This window comes from Lissotriton vulgaris, chromosome 10 (assembly GCF_964263255.1).
Source record: "Lissotriton vulgaris chromosome 10, aLisVul1.2, whole genome shotgun sequence".
NCBI classification, from domain to species: domain Eukaryota; kingdom Metazoa; phylum Chordata; class Amphibia; order Caudata; family Salamandridae; genus Lissotriton; species Lissotriton vulgaris.
The window spans coordinates 196,568,036-196,588,907 of record NC_141698.1 but is presented as its reverse complement, the minus strand read 5'-3'; the positions used below and the strand labels follow the sequence as shown (position 1 = coordinate 196,588,907).

Below are 20,872 nucleotides of genomic sequence, written 5' to 3'. Positions count from 1 at the left end.
AGATAGGTGGGTCTAGTGCATTTATTTCTTCTGATACGTCATAGCACCATCCAAACTGGGATGTTTATCTAATATTTGACAGTCTAATGGCAAGCCTTTCGAGCCAAAAGCAGGATTGCAAGCAATTTACTGGCCTTTACTGCAGATAACCATTCATAAAGTTCCATAGGAGCATGGTGAGTATTCATCACTTCCATCACAGTGAAGCTACCATTCTTTCGAAACATCCCCAATGCTTCTTCACCTGAAAAGATCCTACAAAACTAGGTTGGGAAAAGCACTTTGTATTTTCCTCTGGATCAAACCAAGGATCTGTAATTGTCCATTATTTGTGAACTTTCAGGGAACAAATGCTAAATGTTTATTTATTAAAACAAACAGATGAATAACATATTGTAATATCCATTGCTTCATCCTACATAGAGCTCATTCTCCAACCGGTGTCAGATCACACTCCACCAGGGCTAAGGTGGTGAGTGGGGAAGCAGTGTAAGAAATATGAATGTATACATAGCACAGTTGCACCAAGCATCACTCCACAAGGTTCTGTACTGCATGCCATGTTGTACTTAGTCAACATTCTTCCAGAACCACAATAAAACAGTAACTTTGTAAGAACAAAAAATGCAATGTTTTACCAATATAAAGAAAAAGGGCAGGTTTGCATTTTCAATGGAACAGGAAAATTGGAGTTCCATCACAAGAGAATAAGAGTGCAAGGTTGCATTACCCCCAGAACCCAAATGGAAGGTTCCATTAAAACAACAAGAGGGCGTGGATGCCTATGCTTCTGGTGGTGCTTTTTTCTGCTTTATTTGAAATATGCTTGACAGACAGCTACACCATGGGATCAGCTCTTAATTTAAGTCTACTGAATTAATCAGAGTCTCTACATAATGGTCTGCAATTGATCAAACCTCGAACTGGAGCACAGAAGGTGCACTCAATAGTGAGTAACACACTACCTTGAATAGACTAAAGTCTCACTTGTTATCACATGCCATCACCATCCATTTCATACAATATTCATATATACCAATTTCCAGTCACAAAAGATTAGAACTCCGATTTGTAATGAAATGTAGGTTATAAGAAAGTAGTTTAAATTGAGTATTTTGACTGGAAATTGTTATATTGTTAAATATGAATATTGTATGAGATGGATGGCGATGACAATTGAGACTTACCTTATCCAGGGTTATTTGTAACTCACTATTGTGATGTATGAAATTGTATTTTGTGTATGTTGGAATTTTAAATGTTTTTGATTGTTAATATTCTATATGCGTTTGCAGTCCAGATGAAGTCCCTTTGAAAGAACAAAAAGAGTCGGCTGGGCATCTGTATATTATATGTCACAACGTAGACAAACCGATGTACAAAATATTTTCTATACTTCTGGTCTTTTTTAATTTATTGATGGACGGAACGTGGATTATTTTGTGCCATCACCCTAAGAACAGATGAAATTGTAGAAACAGCTATTGGATGAAGGGTCTGTGCTTCTCTCCTATTTGTGTTTGGGTAGATAGGTTGATTTTTGGTAAATTTCCTACGTCACAAGACTTTAATGAGCTACTACCAAAACTCATTTTTACTCATCCAAAAGCCTCCTCCTGCTAAGGCATAACAAAAAATCCTTCACTCTTTTATCCCTCCACTATCCTTTACAATCAAAATTAACAGACTAACATGTTCACTTCTCAAATTCCATATTCAACTATGCAAATATACTACCCAAATAACTGAATAACATATCTACTACTCAAATTACTTCATATTTATGCTATACAAATTTTCAACACTAATCCTTTATGGGTTCCGGAGTGGTGTGCTACTCGCCAGAAAAAGCGCTTCAACACCCATCAGGGGTAACAAGTGCAATATGAATGCAAATCTTTCTTCCCCTTTTATCCCTCCGCTATCCTTCTCACTCCAAGTAACAGACTAATATCCACCACTGACATTACTTCGTCTTTCACCATATGAAATCACCACTAATCCTTTATAGGCATTCTGAATAGCGTGCATCAACAAGCACTAAAATAAATACAAACCTTTGTCCTCCTCTATCCTTCTGCTATCATTCCAAATAACTGACTAACCTATCCACCACTTAAAATGTACTTGCATGTTTCACTATACCAATTCAACACTAATTTTCTATGGGTCCCGGAGTAGCGTGCTACTCTATAAAAAAGCGCTTCGACGCCTCGTCAGGGGTAGTAAGCGCTATATAATTACAATACAATACTGTTGGTGGTTTAATAAGGCCCAATAAGGAAAGCCTCTGTTTTACTTTCACAGTCAAGCTTTAGTGGCTTCTTGTTATACCATAATTACTATTAAGTTATTTGGTTGGATGTGTAATTATTTCTTTTAAAGGTACTGCTCTGTCTAAATCTTAATATTGACAAAGCTAAGCCTTGAACCTGTCCAAAAGAAGTAGCGTATAACCAGCCATTAGGCAGACTTATTTTTACCAGTGTCACCCCTTACAGGAATTAACAGCCATGTGCTTCTGGAAGGATAGTGAATATAAGCTGAATAATTAAAACAGCCTTATTTTGAACTTTATTGTATGCTTTATCAAGAAACACTTTGGGTTCCTATTGCATGTCCTGTAAGGAGTAAAACGTTTTAGTGGTATTAACAAAAGTGGAAAACAGATAGTCTCTTCAGCATACACTGGTTACTGTTCTCACTGAATACAATTGTTCTCACTGAATAAAATGGTATGAAAATGGAAACCCTCACAATTATTCACAAAAGGAAAAGCATTGATAAATTAATCATGGAAAGAAACAAACTTTGGAATTTTAAAAACAAAAGGTCAAATGTTACAGTATACATATAATTGAACTGCTGACAGTGAAGCAATAATGAAGAGACTAAGAAGTTACATTTGTGTCAGTGGGAACACATAATACATGTACAAAGTGTAACAAATTGGTAGCCCTGTTGATTAATCCAATTCAATTCATAAACTTTATTCGATTTTATAAATAAAATCATAAAAAACAGATCACTAAAAACATACACAATTTCAGTGCCACAATCCTTCAGGTTCTAAAACTCCAATCAGAAAAAGCACAAGGAAAAAAGCAAATAGAAGGGGAGTTTAACAACTGTAAGAACAATAAGGCTGGCCTAACTTGAGTAAAATTCAGCTGTAATAAAATGGAGTGTATGAAGTTGTGCCGCAAGTTACTGTATTTTGAGCAAAGCATAACCGTGTGTAATGTATCATTAATCAATGTGTTGTCACAGTTGTAAAGGGGCAAATCTGAATACTTAAAACAACCACAATTAAATGGGACTAATCTTGGAAATAAATTTAATCTGAAATAAGTCAGCAATTGGCGTTGGTGGCAAGACATATTCCAAGTCAAATCTGGCTCGATTTTGCTGTTTTCACCAATATTGGGTGCCGCATAGTGTGTTTTGTTAATGCAACATCACGCTCTGATGTCAGTTTGTCCCTAAAAGCGGTTTCAGCCCATTTTCTGTCAGCAAGAGCTATGTTTGAGGTGTTAAACATATCTGGCCGCCCTAGGGCCCGAAAATTGAGTGCAACGTATGCCAGCCAAGGAATCTGTGGGGACTATTGTAGTTGCAGGCAAACCTGCAAGATCAGTCTACTCAAACTCAGTTCCTCCTTTATCCAAATTGAGTTCCAAAGTTTTAATAGGCTGAGGCGGAGACGATCAATTAAAACATCTATACCTAATTCTTCATGGACAATTTCATAAGGTATGCTTTGGCAAACTCCCAAAAACTTATTTTCAGCGACTTGAAGTGGCGCAACCTGGCCATATCTCGTGATTCCACTAACATAGCACACTAGGGGGTGATACATTTAGCCCTATAAATTTCCAAAACAGATTGGATATGAGTATGTCCCAGTCAGTGGTAAAAATCCCCAATGCCAATTATCGCCCTGTTAAAAGATAAAACATTCTGTTTTATAAGCGGGTTCCAGATTAAACTCAGAGTCTAATAGTATCCCCAAGTACTTAATCTTGTACACCATTCTAATATGTTGTCCATCTATTACATATTTCATAGTTTTCGTGTTTGATGGTCCATTTTTCATGAAGTGCGATTTAAAAAAAAATTGTAGTTAAGTCCAGACTGTTCATAAAACTAGTGAAAAGAGTAAGAAGCTTGTTCAGGCTTTTAGCAGTATGGGCCATTAAAAAGGTGTTGTTCACATATAGCAAGGCAGAAATAGAATGGCATCCTACTCTGGGAACTTCAATTACAGTAACTGTCAAAGCCTGCTCTATGTTATTAATATAAAAAAGGAGCTTAAATACAGCACTGCCGCACCCCACACTGAAGTTAAAAGAGCTCAGTGCATTCCCCATTGGGACAAAACTAACGCAGGCAGTAAGACCACTGTGCAAATCACACAAGTGATTAAATAAAACGACATCAACATCCATCTGTTCCATCATGGACCAAAGCTGTAAGCGGTTAACTATCAAAGGCCGAGCTAAGGTCCATGATGATCAGATGGATGTCCTCCTTCTTGGCCTTGGTGTATTTGCAGGTTAATAGATAGAGCTTCAAGGTCTGCTCTATTGTGCCCCGGTCTGGGCAAAATCCATACTGAAGGGCAGACAAGAAGCCTCGCACTTTAGCCCATTCCATGAGGTGGTTTAATAAATTCCTACCAATAACTTTCACCCCCAACTCTATAAGGGAAATGGGCCTAAAACAGGCTGGATCTGATCTGTTGCCCTTTTAAAAACAGGGACTAATTTAGTTTGAGACCAGGTTAAATGAAAATGACCGGAGACTGCACTTTTTAAATGCAGTGTCAATATCTGGGCCCACAAGTCTATACAAGCTTTATATCTGTCCCCAGGTACCGCCATCAGGCACTGGTGCTTTAATTAAAGGCAACTGGGAAATGGCGGCTCTGACCTCTGACAGATTATAAAAATAAGGTTAGGCTCAGTCCAGAAGCCTTCTGTAGGCTCCGGCTCCACTTCAAGACTATAAATGGCCCTAAAATGATCCACCCAGGCCTGAGACAAGATAGTACAGGCCCAATTGGTAAGATGGTCTTTACTAAAAAGAGATTAGTTGATAACACCCCAGAAAAGAGTGCTATTGCGCTGCTGACTAGCCATTAGCAGTTTATCCCAAGTCTTTTTTTGATTTGAGCTTTAAGTTCCTTACAGGCCATTTTAAACATCGCCCTGGCCTTCTTAACTCTTTCTTGACAGCGGGGTTTAGCATGCAAAAGATTCCAGTGGTCTTTATGGGTTCTACAGCATCGCCTATCAAACCATCTTTCCACACAGGTGACTGATAAGGCAGTAGTTTCGAGGACTGCGGATTAGATTCAACTTACTGATATTAGTAAATGACACCAAAATTATCTGTGGTGACTCTCCTGACAAACTGGTATGAAAATCAGTATGACATGAGGTGATCATGTTTTGGACAAAAGCTAATGGAACAATACTGGCCCACCTTACCCTTTGGCCCTGATCCACCAGTGTGATGGGCTCCTTATAAAGGGGTATTGAACTCAACACTTTATTATCCCCCCAAAATATTGCTATTAACGGGTGTTGGTCACTCAGATTGTGTTTTAAAACCTCAAAATCTAAGAGTGCAGGTAGAAAGCAACCAGTAACAAAAATACAATCAATTAAATTACAAACCCCCTCCTCCCTCCCCTTAAAGGTGGGTGTGCTCTCCTCCAGATGGTCCTGATTACTAACCATTAGATTCACCAAATGAAACTCAGAAATAAGGCTGTTTGCAACATCCACTTGGCATGTATGTTTAAAATTTGCCAGATTTTCAAATGGCCACTCATGGCTAGATCCTTATTATTGGAGCAGAAGTAACAAGGGTGCAGATTGAAATCTCCCGCTGACATAATTAGGGTAAAAGGGGGTTCCGACAAAACATTTTTGGACAATTTTTTTTTTTAAGACTGACAATAGCATCCGTTTCATTTTTAGATGAAACTACATTGGGAAAATATATGAGGGGCAGTCTACGATTACTAGGGAATATTAAAAGGGTGCCCAAGATTGTTTTACATTTGGAATTTATAACTTCAACTTTTCAATTATACTCTAGTTTGACTAAGGTTGTAAGATCACCACTGACCTGCCCACTGGAGGAGTGGGTAGCTAAGGCTGAGTGGGAAGAAAAACCATCAAGAAACAAGCAATCCTTAGTGTCCCATGATCTTGTAAACACATAAGGGTTAACATTTTTAAACATGGCCAGCCAATCAACATCTGTGAGTTTGCTCTGGTCCCTAGCAATATTCAAAACCCTGTAAGTAACATCCAATTGATAAGCTACACAGCCACGGATTTAAAGTTACTTAGACACAGACCTTCTTCTAAGTGCAAGATATGTGTCCTCCCTATGCATGGCTTTAAATGCCCTTATTGCGGATTTTCACTAGGTGCGATGATTAAAAGCAAGTTAATTCTTGAAACGGGCCCCCAGGCTGGAATGAGTCGTAAAATACTGACTCCTGCTCGTCATTGCTTCTGTTTTTGGAGCATTAATTGTAGGTCCCTCCCCAAACATAAAGACAATATCTTTGACTTCCTTAACGCGGAGAAACCGGACGCTTTGTTTCTTACTGAAACTTGGCTGCATGTCAGTTCAGGACCAGACGTTGCTATTGCCCTTCCTCCTGACTATGTTATTGTCAGGAAGGACAGAGGTACAGGAAAAGGAGGAGGTATTTTGGTAATTTTTAAAGCTATTTATGGCTGCAAACTTGAAGCCCGGCCTCTCCAGGAATGCGAAGGTGCCCAGTTCAAACTTGCAGTTAATCCGCAGCTGACACTATCTGGCCTCCTGATATATCGTTCTCCGGGGAACCCAGGTACTTGGGTAGCTTCCTTTTGCTGAAAGCCGCAAATTTTACCATTCTTGGGGATCTTAATTTACATTTAGAAAATCCTCAATGTAATGTCAGCAATGTTTTTCTGTCCGATTTGGAGGCCCTCAATATCTCCTTACGTAATTCGGGAGCCACACACGCGGCAGGTCGTTTGATTGATCCCGTTCTTTCTAATCTCTCTTTTGACTGTAGTTTTCCTGCTCACCCTTTGCAATGGTTGGACCATTAAGCAGTTCAATTTCATCTGGTGACTTCTGGGGTTGAGAACAGGGTCTTCCCAGAGTCTCATGAGAGTTTCAAATGTTGGGGAAAATTGAATGTTGAGGCCTTTAACATTCTATTATCCAAGAATTTGCCGGACACTAATCTGCCACTGTCCTCACTTGATCCTGCCATATCAAATTGGCTTACCGCAGCTGTAAATACATCTCCGTCTCTTGTGTCTAAATACACCATGCCCCACCGTCCTCCGGCTCCGTGGTTCACGGACAACCTTAAAGCCATTAAATCTAAGTGTAAAGCCCTTGAGAGGAAATTGAGGCGATCTTACTCTCCTGGCCGCAAAGCCAATTATAAAAGCACCCTTAAAGAGTATCACAAATCGTGCAAATTGGCCAGAGCCACCTACATTGCTAACATTGTCACCCAGGCCCAAAATTGCCCGTGTACCCTTTTTTCGGTGGTAAAAAAGTTGACAGGCTCTGACACTACTCCTCCTCCTACGAACCTCAATGAGGCCAAATGTGATAAAATCGCTGATTTCTTCATCTAGAAAATTGAGCTTATCTATGGTATTTTGGGCTCCTCTCCCCTCCCCGTCGAATCTATGTTGACTTCTGACTTCACTCACGTAAGTGAGCCTGACTCTGCAGCCAAACTATGCAGCTGTCTACTTTTCGACGAAAATTCTTTTATGACTGTTTGGCAAGTATTAAATCGGGTTCTCCACGTGACCCTTTGCCTATTAAAATATTGCGTCAATTCCGACCTGACTCTCTTAATGTCTTAAAAGAGTTGCTTAATTCCTCACTGAGAGATGCCTTTGTTCCGCCTGAGTGGAAACACGCAATGGTTATTCTACTCTTAAAAAAGGCTGTAGCTGACCCCTCGATATTGTCAAATTATAGGCCTACATCTCTACTTCTTGCGCTTTCCAAGATCTTGGAAAGACATATCAATAATCAGTTAACTCACTATGTGGAGAGTTTGGGTTTCCTGCATCTGTCCCAATCAGGCTTTAGGGCCAACCACTCCACAGAAACGACTCTTCTCGGAGTCACTGAGAGACTGCGTCATGGTATGGATCGCGGAGAGACATCTGCACTCATATTACTCGATCCGAGTGCGGCTTTCGATACTGTGTCGCATTCCATTCTCCTTGCCTCTCTCCGGTCTTTGGGAGTCGAGGGTCCCGCTTTGGCTTGCCTTGCCTCCTTCCTTAGTGGCCACACTTTTCAGGTCTTCTCCTCGAAAGCTTCCACTAAAATCTGCTCCTCAGCGTACGGAGTGCCCCAGGGGTCTATCTTGAGTCCTCTACTCTTTAATATCTATGTTAGACCCCTGGCCACCATTGTGGAGGAGGCTGGTCTCCCTCTATTTTCGCACGCTGATTACACACAAAACATATTTTCTCTTTCCGCTGTGGAAGACGATAACATCTCAGTCCTCAAACAGGGCCTGTATAAAGTCTCATAATGGATGCGTAATAACTTCTTGACTATGAATGGGGACAAGACTGAGGTCGTCATCTTGAGCAAACGCAAGGACCTATGGGTCCCCCCAACATTGGCCCCAAGAAATGGGCACTCTTCCTCAACCCGTTGCCCAAGTTCGCAACTTCTTATTGATGAGAACCTCTCTATGCGGCAGCAAGTGGTGAGGGGGCCGCCATATGTTTTACTATCTTGGGATGGCTTCATAAAATTCTCTGGATGCTCCCTGACTCTACACAAAGGACGGTTGTCCAGGGCTTAGTTATCTCGCACCTGGATTATGGCAACTTTCTTTATCTGGGGTGGGCCATGAAGCTCTTAGAAAGCTTCAGGTTGTGCAGAATGCGGCTGCATGACTTTTATGCCATGTTCCGCGCAGAGTCTCCATTTCCCAGTCGCTCCTGGACCTTCACTGGCTCAGGATTGCAAGCAGAGTTAAGTTTAAGTCTCTTTGCTATATATTTAAGATCAAACAGGGTACAGCTCCTTTATATTTACAGGAACTCATTCATGCGTATTACCCTACACGTTCTCTCAGGTCTTCCTGTAAAGGCGACTTTGTGATTCCCAGATTTAAGTTGGAGAGAATGGACAGTCGCTCGTTCTCCCACTTAGGCCCGAAGATCTGGGATTCCCTGCTTACCTCATTGAAAACTGAAACCATTTATCTCAACTTTCGTAAAGGCCTCAAGACATGGCTCTTTCTGCAATAATTTGCTTTTTGTTCTCTTTTCATTCTTTTAATCTATCACTTGGTGCCGGGAAGCCCTGTGTGGGTAGCTGCGTGCCTTAAAAGTTAAATAAATAAAATAAATAAATACTACTATTGGTAGCCCTGTTGATTAATCAAAATTTCAACCGCTCTTCCTCACATCACCTCACTATTACTGTTAATATGGCATCTTAAAACATGAAGAGCATTTACCTTTTTCAAAGCAAACATTGTAATCAATGTGAACAACTTCTCCAGTTGTCATGTCAATAAGAACATTGTCGAGATGTCTGTCTCCAAGACCAATGATATAGCCAACCATTGACATAACTGCAGTGGATCTTGCGTAAGACTAAAATGGGAGAAGTCATCAATTAGCATTTTGACTTTTGTGTTGTTTCAACATCACTACACAAAATTCTGGTCATCATGTCGCAAACATTGTGTTCATTACTTACAAAGCAACCAATTCAAGGTTTGCGCTGTATAATATTGCATGCTGCAAAATCAAACCATTAAAGATATTGCACACCTTCAATTATTCCACTGTAATAACAAATACTAGACACCAAGAGCATTATCGTAAATAAGGCAACTAAGACATTTTACACAATGCTGATGAAACTAGTTATATACCTGTAACTACAGTTCTCCAGCACAAGTACCTTTCAATGATTCACATTCTATAATCTTTCTCCATCACCAATTTTAAGTTCACTCAGTGCAGTTTCAAAGCAGAACTAAAAAAGTCCAATAACAACAATAAACATTCTCACTATAATATGGCAAACATTTGGTTATTATCTGCGCTGGATCATTTGGTTTCTCTGTGACGTAGTTTGATGCAAAATTGATTAAAGAGAAAAAAAAGTGGTGCAAGGCGCTTGAATGCAACTGCAGGAAATCTTATGGCACTACAGCTAAAAAGAATTGAAGTCTATCATAAGTTGGTTAAAACGGCATGTGCTGACTTTTATGCTGACAAAATTGAGAACCATGAGAGTCCCTTTAAAGACATTCATGCCTTGTCTAGAGCTTGCCAAACCCTGCTGTCAACTCAAGCCGTTCTGGGGCATCAGATGACAAATGTGATAGGATCGCAGATCACTTTATTAAAAAAGTCAACAACATCTATGCATACTTTCTTTGTGACAATTCCAAGCATAAAGTGGAAGTTTCTGGTTCAGAGATTGGGAGTATGGCATGGGGGGTGGCAGGCTGGTGGAGTTTAAACTGCCGGACAACACTAGTCTCAAAGATATTATGGGCAAAGTTAATTTGGGCTCCCCTAATGACCTGCTGAAACCAGATCTGATACTTAAAGTGAAGGCAATTCTTATCCCCATCTTTGAGTCTGGCTAAGCTTTCTATGTCTACCGCTGTGGTGCCCACTGTGTGGAAACATGCCAAATGTATCCCAATTCTAAAGAAACCAATGCCTGACCAATCCCTTCTGCAAAATCTTTGCCCAACCTCTCTCATACTTTTTCTGGCTTAAGTGGTGGAGAAACATGTGCATAGTCTGCTGGTGGACGTCTTATAGATGCATCAGTTATTGGACCCCTTGCAAAATGGTTTTCGACTGGCCTACAATACTAAGGCTTGCCTTCTTTAAGTTACTGAGGCCTTGCCAATAAGTTTGACAAAGGAGGGTATGTAGTGCTTATCCTGCTGGAACTAAGTGACGCTTTTGATACTGTGTCCAATTAGATGCTCCTGCTGCATTTACACGAGACTGGGGTCCGAGACAGAGCCTGAGCTCGGCTTGATTCATTTTTATAGATCGATTCTTTCACGCGATATCTCCACCTTTCTCATTCACGGACTTTAGGGAATACCGTTCCATATGGCTCCGTCCTCAGACTTACCACTTTTAATTTTTTCATGAAACTTCTGGCCAATGTGGTAAAATATTTTGGAGACTCACTGGTATATATCATTGCCTGCAGGAGTCACAGTTTTCACTGGCAATTTTAAGCAATGTATGATCGCCGTTTCCAACTGGATGCATGCAAACTGTCTGAAGTGGAATGTCAACAAAACAGATTCTATTGCTTGGGAAACACTTGCAAGAATGGGGTAATCATTGGTGGCTAAGTGTTTAGGGTCATCTCCTAAGTCTACATCTATTGTTAAAAACATGGATTATTTGCTTGACGATTTGTTATCTTTTGAGCCACAACTCTCAGAAGCCTTAAAACTATTATTACTTCTTCCGTCCCCAGGTTCAGAGTATGGTCAACCATTCTTTAATCACCTCTCGCATGGACAACTGCAATATCCTATATTCGGGTGCCACAAGGCAGGAGAAAAGCAGACTGCAGCTGCAGATTATTCAAAACGTGGTGGGAAGACTTGTATTCTATCTGTCAAAATATTGCTCAGCCTCCAAACTACTCTGCAAGATGCGTTGCCTCCTGGTAGAGAAATACATGCAATTTTAGGTATTGTGCGTAGCTCACTGGGTCATGAAAAAGCAAGACACACCTACACTGTTGTACTTGCTTTAGCCATATAATCTACATAGGGCTCAGAGATCGCAGATGCCAATTTGGTGTTGCTACCTCGCTTTTATCTGCCCAGAAAGGGAGGCCTTTGATTTCAAGCAATCGCACCAGTGTTTAAGCGACCGAACCAGTGCTATTGAACAATTTACCGATATTTCTTTGGAAAACTTGCAACCATCTCTGCTTTAGAAAGCATTTTGAAGGCTGTTCACTGTACAGTTTTGCTGTCTGTATTGGGAAGTTAAAGTTTGCAGCAGGGCAGCGCTGGGAAGCCTTATTTGGAGAAACCCATCTGCTTTATACGTTTTAACATAATGTCATTAAAAAAAGGCCATGAATTTAGTCAATGAGTCCGTCTTAAATCACTGAATCATCGCCTGAATATACACCATACTCTGAGCATGAAAACCTTTTATGCAGGTTTTGTCTAGTACCGTCCCTATGAAGGTTAACTTCTGCGAGAGAAAGAGATTGTACTTTTGGCATTAATAGCAAAATCAAAGTTTTGGTGGAGAGTCACCTTATGCTAAAGTGGTCCCTGACCAGCTCCAAAGACTCCAATATCAAAAACATACAAGTATAGGAGAAATAATTATTTACCTTTGCTAACAAGCTTGATGGCAGATACTCTGCAAATCTAAATGCAGAATCATCATTCGTTGAATAATCCCAGGCATCACTCTACCTGGAAACTTCAAAGCTTTTGGGTGACAGTAGGGAGAGCTGGCTCCGTGTCTGAGCCACTAACACCGCCTAGGGGCCTTTACCAAAGTCATATAGCATCTACCCTGGAGCAACGTCGTCAGTTTCCATCTGTCTTTCTTTTTCCTTGAAGATGAAGTGACATTGATTAGATACAGTGCAACAAACAAATTGCAACCTTATTAGTACTTTTCATTTATAACCATTCATCAACGAGGGAGGAGGTCGGGATCAGTGAGGAATGCACAGATAGACAGTGTATCCACCAGAAAGATCATTACTGATTGTAAGTAACATTTTCTTTCAGTGAATACTTCTATCTGCAGTTCCTCACCTATGTCATAGATTCCCAGGCAATACCTCTCCAGGGGCTCGGCTCACAGATCGCCAAATTAGGAAATCTTGCAGAACAGACCTAGGAAAGTGCTCATCCCTGTGCACCTCTGATCAGAGGTCCCTGCTCTCCAGATAGACTGCTTGGCTGAAAGTGGGAGAACCACGGACTACTGTGGCCAAGGCTGGAAGAGGACAGTGAGACTTCTCTCGGAGATGACATCCACTGCAGCTTTTCCGGAAACCACAATGGGTTCACCCTCATGTTAAAACCACTGTCTGTGGAGGTACCACTGCAGAGTACATATGTGCAGATGTGCGTGCCTGACCAGGAGAATACAGGAAGTCAGCAGACCTACAAGGCGCAATACCATCAGTACTGACATCCATATGACTTCCTGGAAGGATTGAACCATTGCCTTGATGCCCTGGCCCCTGCAAGAGTTGGGTGAGTGGCTTTAATAGAAGAGAAATGTTGGGAGGACTGCAGGTGAGATTTGGGACTGCTCATCAAACAGCCCAGTCGAACAACACAGCTGCCATCAACTGCAGATTGAACGTAACCACTTCTGGAGACTCCGCTTTGATCAGCCAGTCATTCAGATATGTGAACACCGGAATTACCAAACGCCTGAGATGCGTTGGAAGCCCTGCCATCACCTTAGTGAAGACCTGAGGGGCTGGTGGAATGCAAACAAGAGCACAATATAGACCACCAGCCGAGCCATGAGTGCATGAGTGTATTTGGTTAAAAGGCATGTGACTGACCTATTTTAAAGCAATGCTATCAGATGAGAAAATGTTCTCCCACCAAGCTTGCGTGCATTTGGATTAACTCTCTGAGGGACTAGATGGGAAAGTACCCGAAACCTGACCCGTGGAGCAGGAAGCCAGAATCATTTGGCTCTCTAGAAAGGAATTGGTGGGTTGCATGGAGTAGGGCAATAACGTATTGCCACCAGTCTGTTTACTGCCAGCGTAGACGTGAGCTTCTTTAATACCGACAGGACCATGTCCAGGAAGACTTCATTAAAAAGGGAGAAGTTTTTTTGAAAACTGAACAGAATCCTGAAGTACCTCGACAAAGACACTAGTCTTTGTTGCGACTGGAGACAGGGGCAATTCCAAAGCGTCTGCTGCCTTCTTCACCACTTTTGGAAGAGGTGTGGCGCAGCGGCCAAGGTGCCTGACGCCAGGCCACAGGGTTCACGGTTCGATCCCCGGCTCTGGCAGCAGGTAGGGTGACCAACCGTCCGTAAATTTCACGGACTGTCCGTAATTAGGACCTCACGTCCGTTGTCCGTGAGGCTCCGTTTTACGGACGCCTTTTGTCCGTAATTTTGGCCATTGCAGGGAACAGCCCTGTTCCCTGTTAAAGGCCTCAGCTCCTTGATGGGGCGCCTCAGCTCCTTGATGGGGCGCCTCGCACTCCTCCTTGGAGCACAGGAGCAGCCCCACCCGTCCATTGTCATTCTGTATGCTGCTGATTGCCACATACAGAATGACAATGGGAGAGTCTGGGCTGCAAAGCATGTGGTGGCCGGCCTCCTAAAACCTCTGTCCAGGTCAGGGCATTCTGTCATACAGAAGACTGCCTGAGGGGTGTGTGTGTGTGGGGAGTCTGGGCTGCAAAGCATGTGGTGGCCGGCCTCCTACAACCTCCGCCCAGGTCAGGGCATTCTGTCAGACAGAAGACTGCCTAAGGGGTGTGTGTGTGTGTGGGGAGGGGGGGTGTTTGAAGTTGTTTCTTGGCGTTTCCATAAGAATGTTGTTTTCACTCAGGCGGCTTGTCAGGCTGCCAGCTAGTTTGTAAAGATCAGAGTGGTAAATCAGAGAGTTAGTTTGGATTGTGTTGTAGGCAGGAGCTCGCAATTTCAATTTTTATTCTAGGCTAAAGACAATGTTAGTATACGAGTCTTGCAGTGATATTACTGAATTTCATATTGAAAATGGGATACGTGTAGTGTAAAGCAGTTTTGAGTGGGGGGAGTTTGGATAGGGTGATGCCCAATAGAGTGCCCCCTTAATTATCTAAATGCACACATTGCTGAATAAACTTGTAATCATTATTGGCATCTTGGGTTTAATCCTCTGCAGTGAACGCATCTAATCCAGCGGTTCCTGCACTTGTTCTCACCGTTAGAAAAATGACAGATGCTGATGTGACTCAAAGGAATGATGATTTTTTTAATCGTTCAAATGTCTAGAAACTGCCATGTGATATGTGTATTTGGTCCTTCAACAATAGATTTTACCATAATAAAGTTTCTGTAAGGAAAAAAACGTGTTAGCAAGGCTGATTCCTGTTTTTTTTAATTAATACATTGAGTCTATCGAATAAAGCATTCAACTATTGAATGAAGATTGGTTTCGCCATAATTTGTGAATCCAAGGAGAATTATTCATTATCTCTTCTCTCAACATTTCACTGAATGTTGAGGACTTATAGTACATTGTGAAGTTTTGAGTATGCCACCCTACTAGAATATTTTAATCTGAGCCAACCAGGTTTGAATGTTTACAAGTACAGAATGGAGCCAGGTCAAGCAGTGATGAGGGTTTTGCTGTATATTTAGGTTGCTCTTGAAATTGTCTAGCGCCCTGGAACATGTCCATGTATTGACCAGTTCTGCTACCAGCCTTTGCACCCTTCTACCATTTGTGGTGCACTGTAATTCTTTAGAATCACAGTATCCTTTCCATACAGTTGTGGACTTTTGACTGATACGTTGTGTTAGTAAAGCTTTGTTTGTCCAGTCTCTTGTGTAATCATTTTTTTATATTGGTTATTGTGAAAAATAAAATGTAAGGCGGGGGCTTTATGGTGCATTGCGTGCATGATTGCACGTGCCAAAGGATACGTTTATTTCATTTCACTGGGGTCAAAGGCTTCCCACTTAAAGCCCTGGAAAGAAAACCATGTCACAGTCACCTTATTACCTGGCACTGTGCATCATGCATGACTCATGACTCCGACTGCCTAAGTGCAAGGGCATAATGAACCCTTCCCCGCCCCACCCCTTTCTTTAGAAACCAGAGCAAGGGTGGCATTCTTGATGGCATTCTTCTATCTCCAAATCTGCAGACAAAGGATCAGTTCATAATTAAAATGAAAAGGTGGGTGAACGAGGGCGGGATGGGTGGATGGCTGGATAGATCAGTGAAAGGGTGAATGGATGAATGAGAGGGTGAATGGTTGGATATTGAGAGAAAGAATGGATGAATAAGTGTGTGGAAGGATGTATAAGACAAAAGGTAAAAAGATAGATGTTATGGGTGGAAGGGTAGATGGATGGGTAAATGGGTGGATGGATGAATGAAAGGATGGAGCGATGAGTGAAAGGGTGGATGGACGATTGAATGGGTGGATGGGTGAGTGAAAAGATGGATGGATTGATAAATTGATAAGTGAAAGGGTGAATGGATGGACGGATGAGTGAAAGGGTGGATGTAAAGATGGATGAGTGAGTAAAACGGAGGGTAGATGGCAAAAGGATAGATAGGTGAGTGAAGGAGTGCGAGGGTGGATGGATGACTGATAAGGTCAATGGATTAATTCATGAGTGGATGAGTAGATGGATGGGTGGAAGGAAGGATGGCTATGTGAAAGGGTCAATGGAGAGAGAATGGGAGGATGGATGGATGACTGACTGAAAGGGTGGAAGGATGAGTGACTGGGTGGATGGATGAGTAAAAGTGAAAGGATGGCTGGATGGGTGAAAGGCCAAACGTCTGGATGGATGAGTGAATGGATGGATGGGTGGATGGATGAGTGAAATGATGGATGGAAGGATACATGGTGGATAGGTTTGCAAATGGTTGAATATGTTTGGATATGGATAGGCTTAATTATATACTATTGTGCGACCTCCTCTGATGTGTCTGTAAAACGTATCTTTTGCCCTGAAGTTTGTCCTGAATTTTGACCCCCTGTCCTGAATTTTTGTCCTGAATTTTTACCCTTTGTCCTGAATTTTTACAGTCACCATCCTGAATTTGGATCCATGCTAGTTGGTCACCCTAGCAGCAGGTTAGCCCAGCACCATGTGACTCTGGGCAATAGCTTGCTTAATCTTCCCGAGGGCCCCCAGCGCCGGGACACCTCCGTCGGAGGTAGCTGTTCGCTTTACAAATGCTGGCATTTACAATTTTTTTTTTTCACCACGGCATGAAAGATGTGACCGCAGTAGGGATAGGCCCCATAAGGAACTCATTTTTGAATTCTGCAGCATTATCAAGACCACTGGCCGTTGCAAGGCCAGCAAAATCAGGGTTACCAGAACCCTGGTCCAGTCCCTCTGATCTATAAAGGTTTAGGGGTCTCAATCAGACCCAAAAAGTTCATGCATGACATGGCAATATGACAGCAAAGATTCCTGGCAATCTATCCCAGGCAATCATTAGGCCTCGCTTCAAGAACTATGTTCCTCCATGTGGCATATTGGCTCTAAACCTATGGCAGCTGCTATTGATGCCGGAAGGGTTCTAGATGGGTGAAGAGATGGCATCCAGAGCGACCTAGATTGTGGTACCATTGGCACTGTGATCTACTGGAGTGAAAAGAGGGACCAGCTAGCTCCGGTGGGGTTGACGCCAAAAGGCACCGAAGTTGGCATAAAAGGCATGAACATAGGGCTGGCGTATGACCTGTTGGGGCTCGAAAGCGATCCAGAGTGGACCTGTCACACTTAAGAAAATCTTGAACATGGCCTTAAGAAATGCCACTGGGTCTGGCACTAGGACCTGCTCGGCTTCAGGGGCGAATTGGCCAGCAGAGCCAGTTAGTTCGGAGAGTGTAACAGTAACAAACTCTAGCTGGAAAGATGAAGATCTTGTGGGAGTCTGAGGCCCCTTGAGTGACTTAATTTTGGAAGAAGCCATATGTATTTTGTGTTTATTCAGTCCGTTCGAGGAGTAGGAGGATGGCGATCTCAGGCGGCCTGGGGAGCAGAACCTGCCTGAGGCTAAAAAGCCAGCAGACTATGGTGGAGAGTGTGAGAAGTTAGCCTGGCATAGGATGTCCACTTTTTAGGGGGCACCTTGCACCAGTCCAAATGACCCTTATTGATGGTTGGTTTAAGACAACCTTTATAGAAAGCTATCCTAGTGGTAGCTGTGGCGAGCAGCCTTCGGGCTAAGTCTTGAAGGAATGTAAAGCAGCTTGTTTTACCAGTCTATAATTTCTTGAATGATCAAATGAAAGAGCACTACACAAGGTGTATATATAAAATATATGTATTTATTCTAAACACAACCCCTCTAGTCTCTTTAAGAGGCTAGAGGCAAAAGTACAATTCAAGAACTTAAATAGCACACAGTAAATTAGCACAGTATACGTTTTGCCCTAGGGGCCTCACAAACCATATACTAAGAAAGTGGTATAAGTACCGCTCTCAAGACAGAGACCAGGCCTAGAACCTGTAGAACCGCTGGGGCAACCAGGAACCACCCAAGGTAGGGACGCAGGAGACCCACGGGGGATGCATGCAGTGTCTAAACACAGCCGCGAATAACCATTGACTTCTATGGAGAAAGTTAGAGTTACAATTTTAAAGAATAAGGACACTTAGGAGTGAACTACGGTAAAACCCTATCAGTACTGGACACTTCGAAATTCAAGACCCACGGGAGCACCGAAGTACTCGTTCTACCTCACCCAGGGAAGCCGGGTGCATAGGTGTCTTTTCGTGTTGGGTTTTGTCGTCGACTCCAATGGAGAGCTGCAAAGAAGTGCTGCAGGCGTCCAGGTGAAGAGTATCCGGATGGATCCAAGGGTGGATCGGAGATCAGAAGAACCTGAAAGCAGAGGGGACAGAGTCTGCGTCACTAGCCAGTGACCAGGATGGCAACAGGAATGTGCCAGCCGATGTAGGGTGCCATCAAGTGAAGTAGGTGAAGCTTGACTCTTCAGCCACGAGGTCCAGGTGGCGACGACGACAACCAGGAGCTGGATTCGAGCTGTCCCACATCGGATGTCGAGTACTGCAGCGTCGGTATCCGGATAGGACAAGCCTTGGCAACAGCAACCCACGCAAGATGACAAGATTGGATTCGGTGCAGACCAGCAAGGTCTGAGGGACTCACCCGTTGGAGGGGAGTCAGGGCACGTCTGGAGCAACCAGGGAAGCTCTAGAAACAAAGTAGATTTTTTCGTGGGGACCCACTAGCCAACGGACTAGGGATCACGAAGGCGCCTTGAGCGGAAATGCTGAAAGCGCGCCCACGGAACACTCGTGGAGTGTAGGTCCACAATCTTTGAGGCAAAAGGTGCTCAGGGCTTGGACTACAAGTAGCCCAATGCACAACTTCGGGAATGCTCTGGAAGTCAATGGACTAGCAAATGTGCAGGATCTCCAGGAGTTCCAGTCCCACGTCTCTCGTGATAGCTACAGGTCTCAGCTTTGCTGGGGACTCGTGTCAGCCTCAGATATCTGGAAGTCTGTGTCCTGTGTCGCAGACTCTTCGGGATCCGTTGGGAGCCTTGAAAATGCATACCAGCAAGATGCTTCTTTGGTGCCTGTTTGAACAGGGGAGTCACTCCTTGACCCCAAGGGAGATTTCTTCCGACTTCAAGTCAATATGGAATGTCGAAGGTCCAAGATTTCTGTATCAGAAATTCGTCCACGGTAATCTAAAGTCTCAGTGACTGGGTTCCTATGCTTATACTAAGTTTAGGGGTTGGACTAACTCTAGGGTCCCACCTATGGGAGGACCTGGAGAGGGGGTGGTTACACCCCTTCCCCTTTGTCCAGTTTCGCGCCATAACTGGGGCTGAGTGCTCCAGCAACCGGTTTGAACTGGGAAATGCATGGGACACCTTGTGTGCCCCAGGCAGTGTCTGAAAAGCATTCACTGAATGCGACCCACCCTGCCCCAATACACTAAAGCCTGTCTGGGGAGGTGCAGGCACCTCCCTGGACAGGAAACATACTGTCCAGGCCTCCCCTGACCGAGTTTCATCCAGCAGCAGGAGGTCAGACTCGTGTCTGTGGCAGCAGCATCCATTTTGTGATGCTGAGGCTCTTTTAACATTTATTAAGTAAGTGTTTACATGTCTTCTCCCTCTAGAAGGGTGGAATTCTACCCCCGCCGCCAGAACTCGCGGGGGGGATGGTAGGATTCCAAAGTGTTTGACACCAAACACGACATGTTTTGATAAAGCCATTCCAAAGTTAGCATTAACCCCGTGGATTAGAATGCACTTAAGAGTATATGGTATGGATATATCCCAGAACAGCTATAAGGAAGGGATTTCGAAAGCTGCAGAGGGGCTCAGCTCATGCTAGGGCTCCCTCGCACACAAAACCAAGCACTCTGCATTCAGGATTGTCAAGGCCTGCCATAGGAGTGCCTTATAGGTTAATATATGTCTATATATATAGGTAGATATAGGTATACTAACTAAGTAAGGGGTGCTTACACCACCTTACCCAGGCTGCAAGTGCAGGCCTGTGGTGCCGTTTTGAAAGACTTCCCAGGGGTGGCATAATACATGCTTCAGCCCCTGGTAGGCCTCTGGGGTACCTATGCCCTTGGTACCCAAGGTACCATATACTAGGGACTCACAAGGGTAACCCAGTACCAATCTGGAGTGTACCTAATGTACAGGTAACCAATTTAGAGAGGGAAACAGATAGGCTGGGACCATGGATAGCAGGATCCCAGCCAAACTAAGCCAAACACCATCAAAACACCAGGCAAAAAAGTGGGGGTAACCATGCAGTAAGATTCCGCCTTCCTACAGAGAGTACACCTGCAGCTGATGAATTCCTCACCTAGATTCTCTACTGCACCTATAAGAATTGTATTATATGTAAATATGATTATTTTATTTTGTAAAAATGATTTTAATATGTAATTGAATAGTATGCTTTTATGATTTTAAATAATCGAATAAAACGGTTTTGAATACTGCACCTAAAGGATAGGTATAATTGCTAAAGGCCCACTTAAAAGTTTGTATTTGTCAGGAATGCACTGCCCTGGAAGAGCCACTAGATTGCCTGTGTTA

The 20,872-nt window shown here is 43.0% G+C and overlaps 1 protein-coding gene across 1 annotated transcript in view; it reads right to left on the bottom strand.

Annotated features, from left to right (window-relative positions):
- SMG1 (SMG1 nonsense mediated mRNA decay associated PI3K related kinase) overlaps window positions 1-20,872 on the bottom strand; it is a 1,828,328-nt gene that overhangs the window by 626,943 nt on the left and 1,180,513 nt on the right. The window contains exon 43 of the mRNA XM_086940872.1: window positions 9,533-9,671. Coding sequence (XP_086796998.1) covers window positions 9,533-9,671 — 139 coding nt within the window. The remainder of the gene's footprint in view (window positions 1-9,532; window positions 9,672-20,872) is intronic.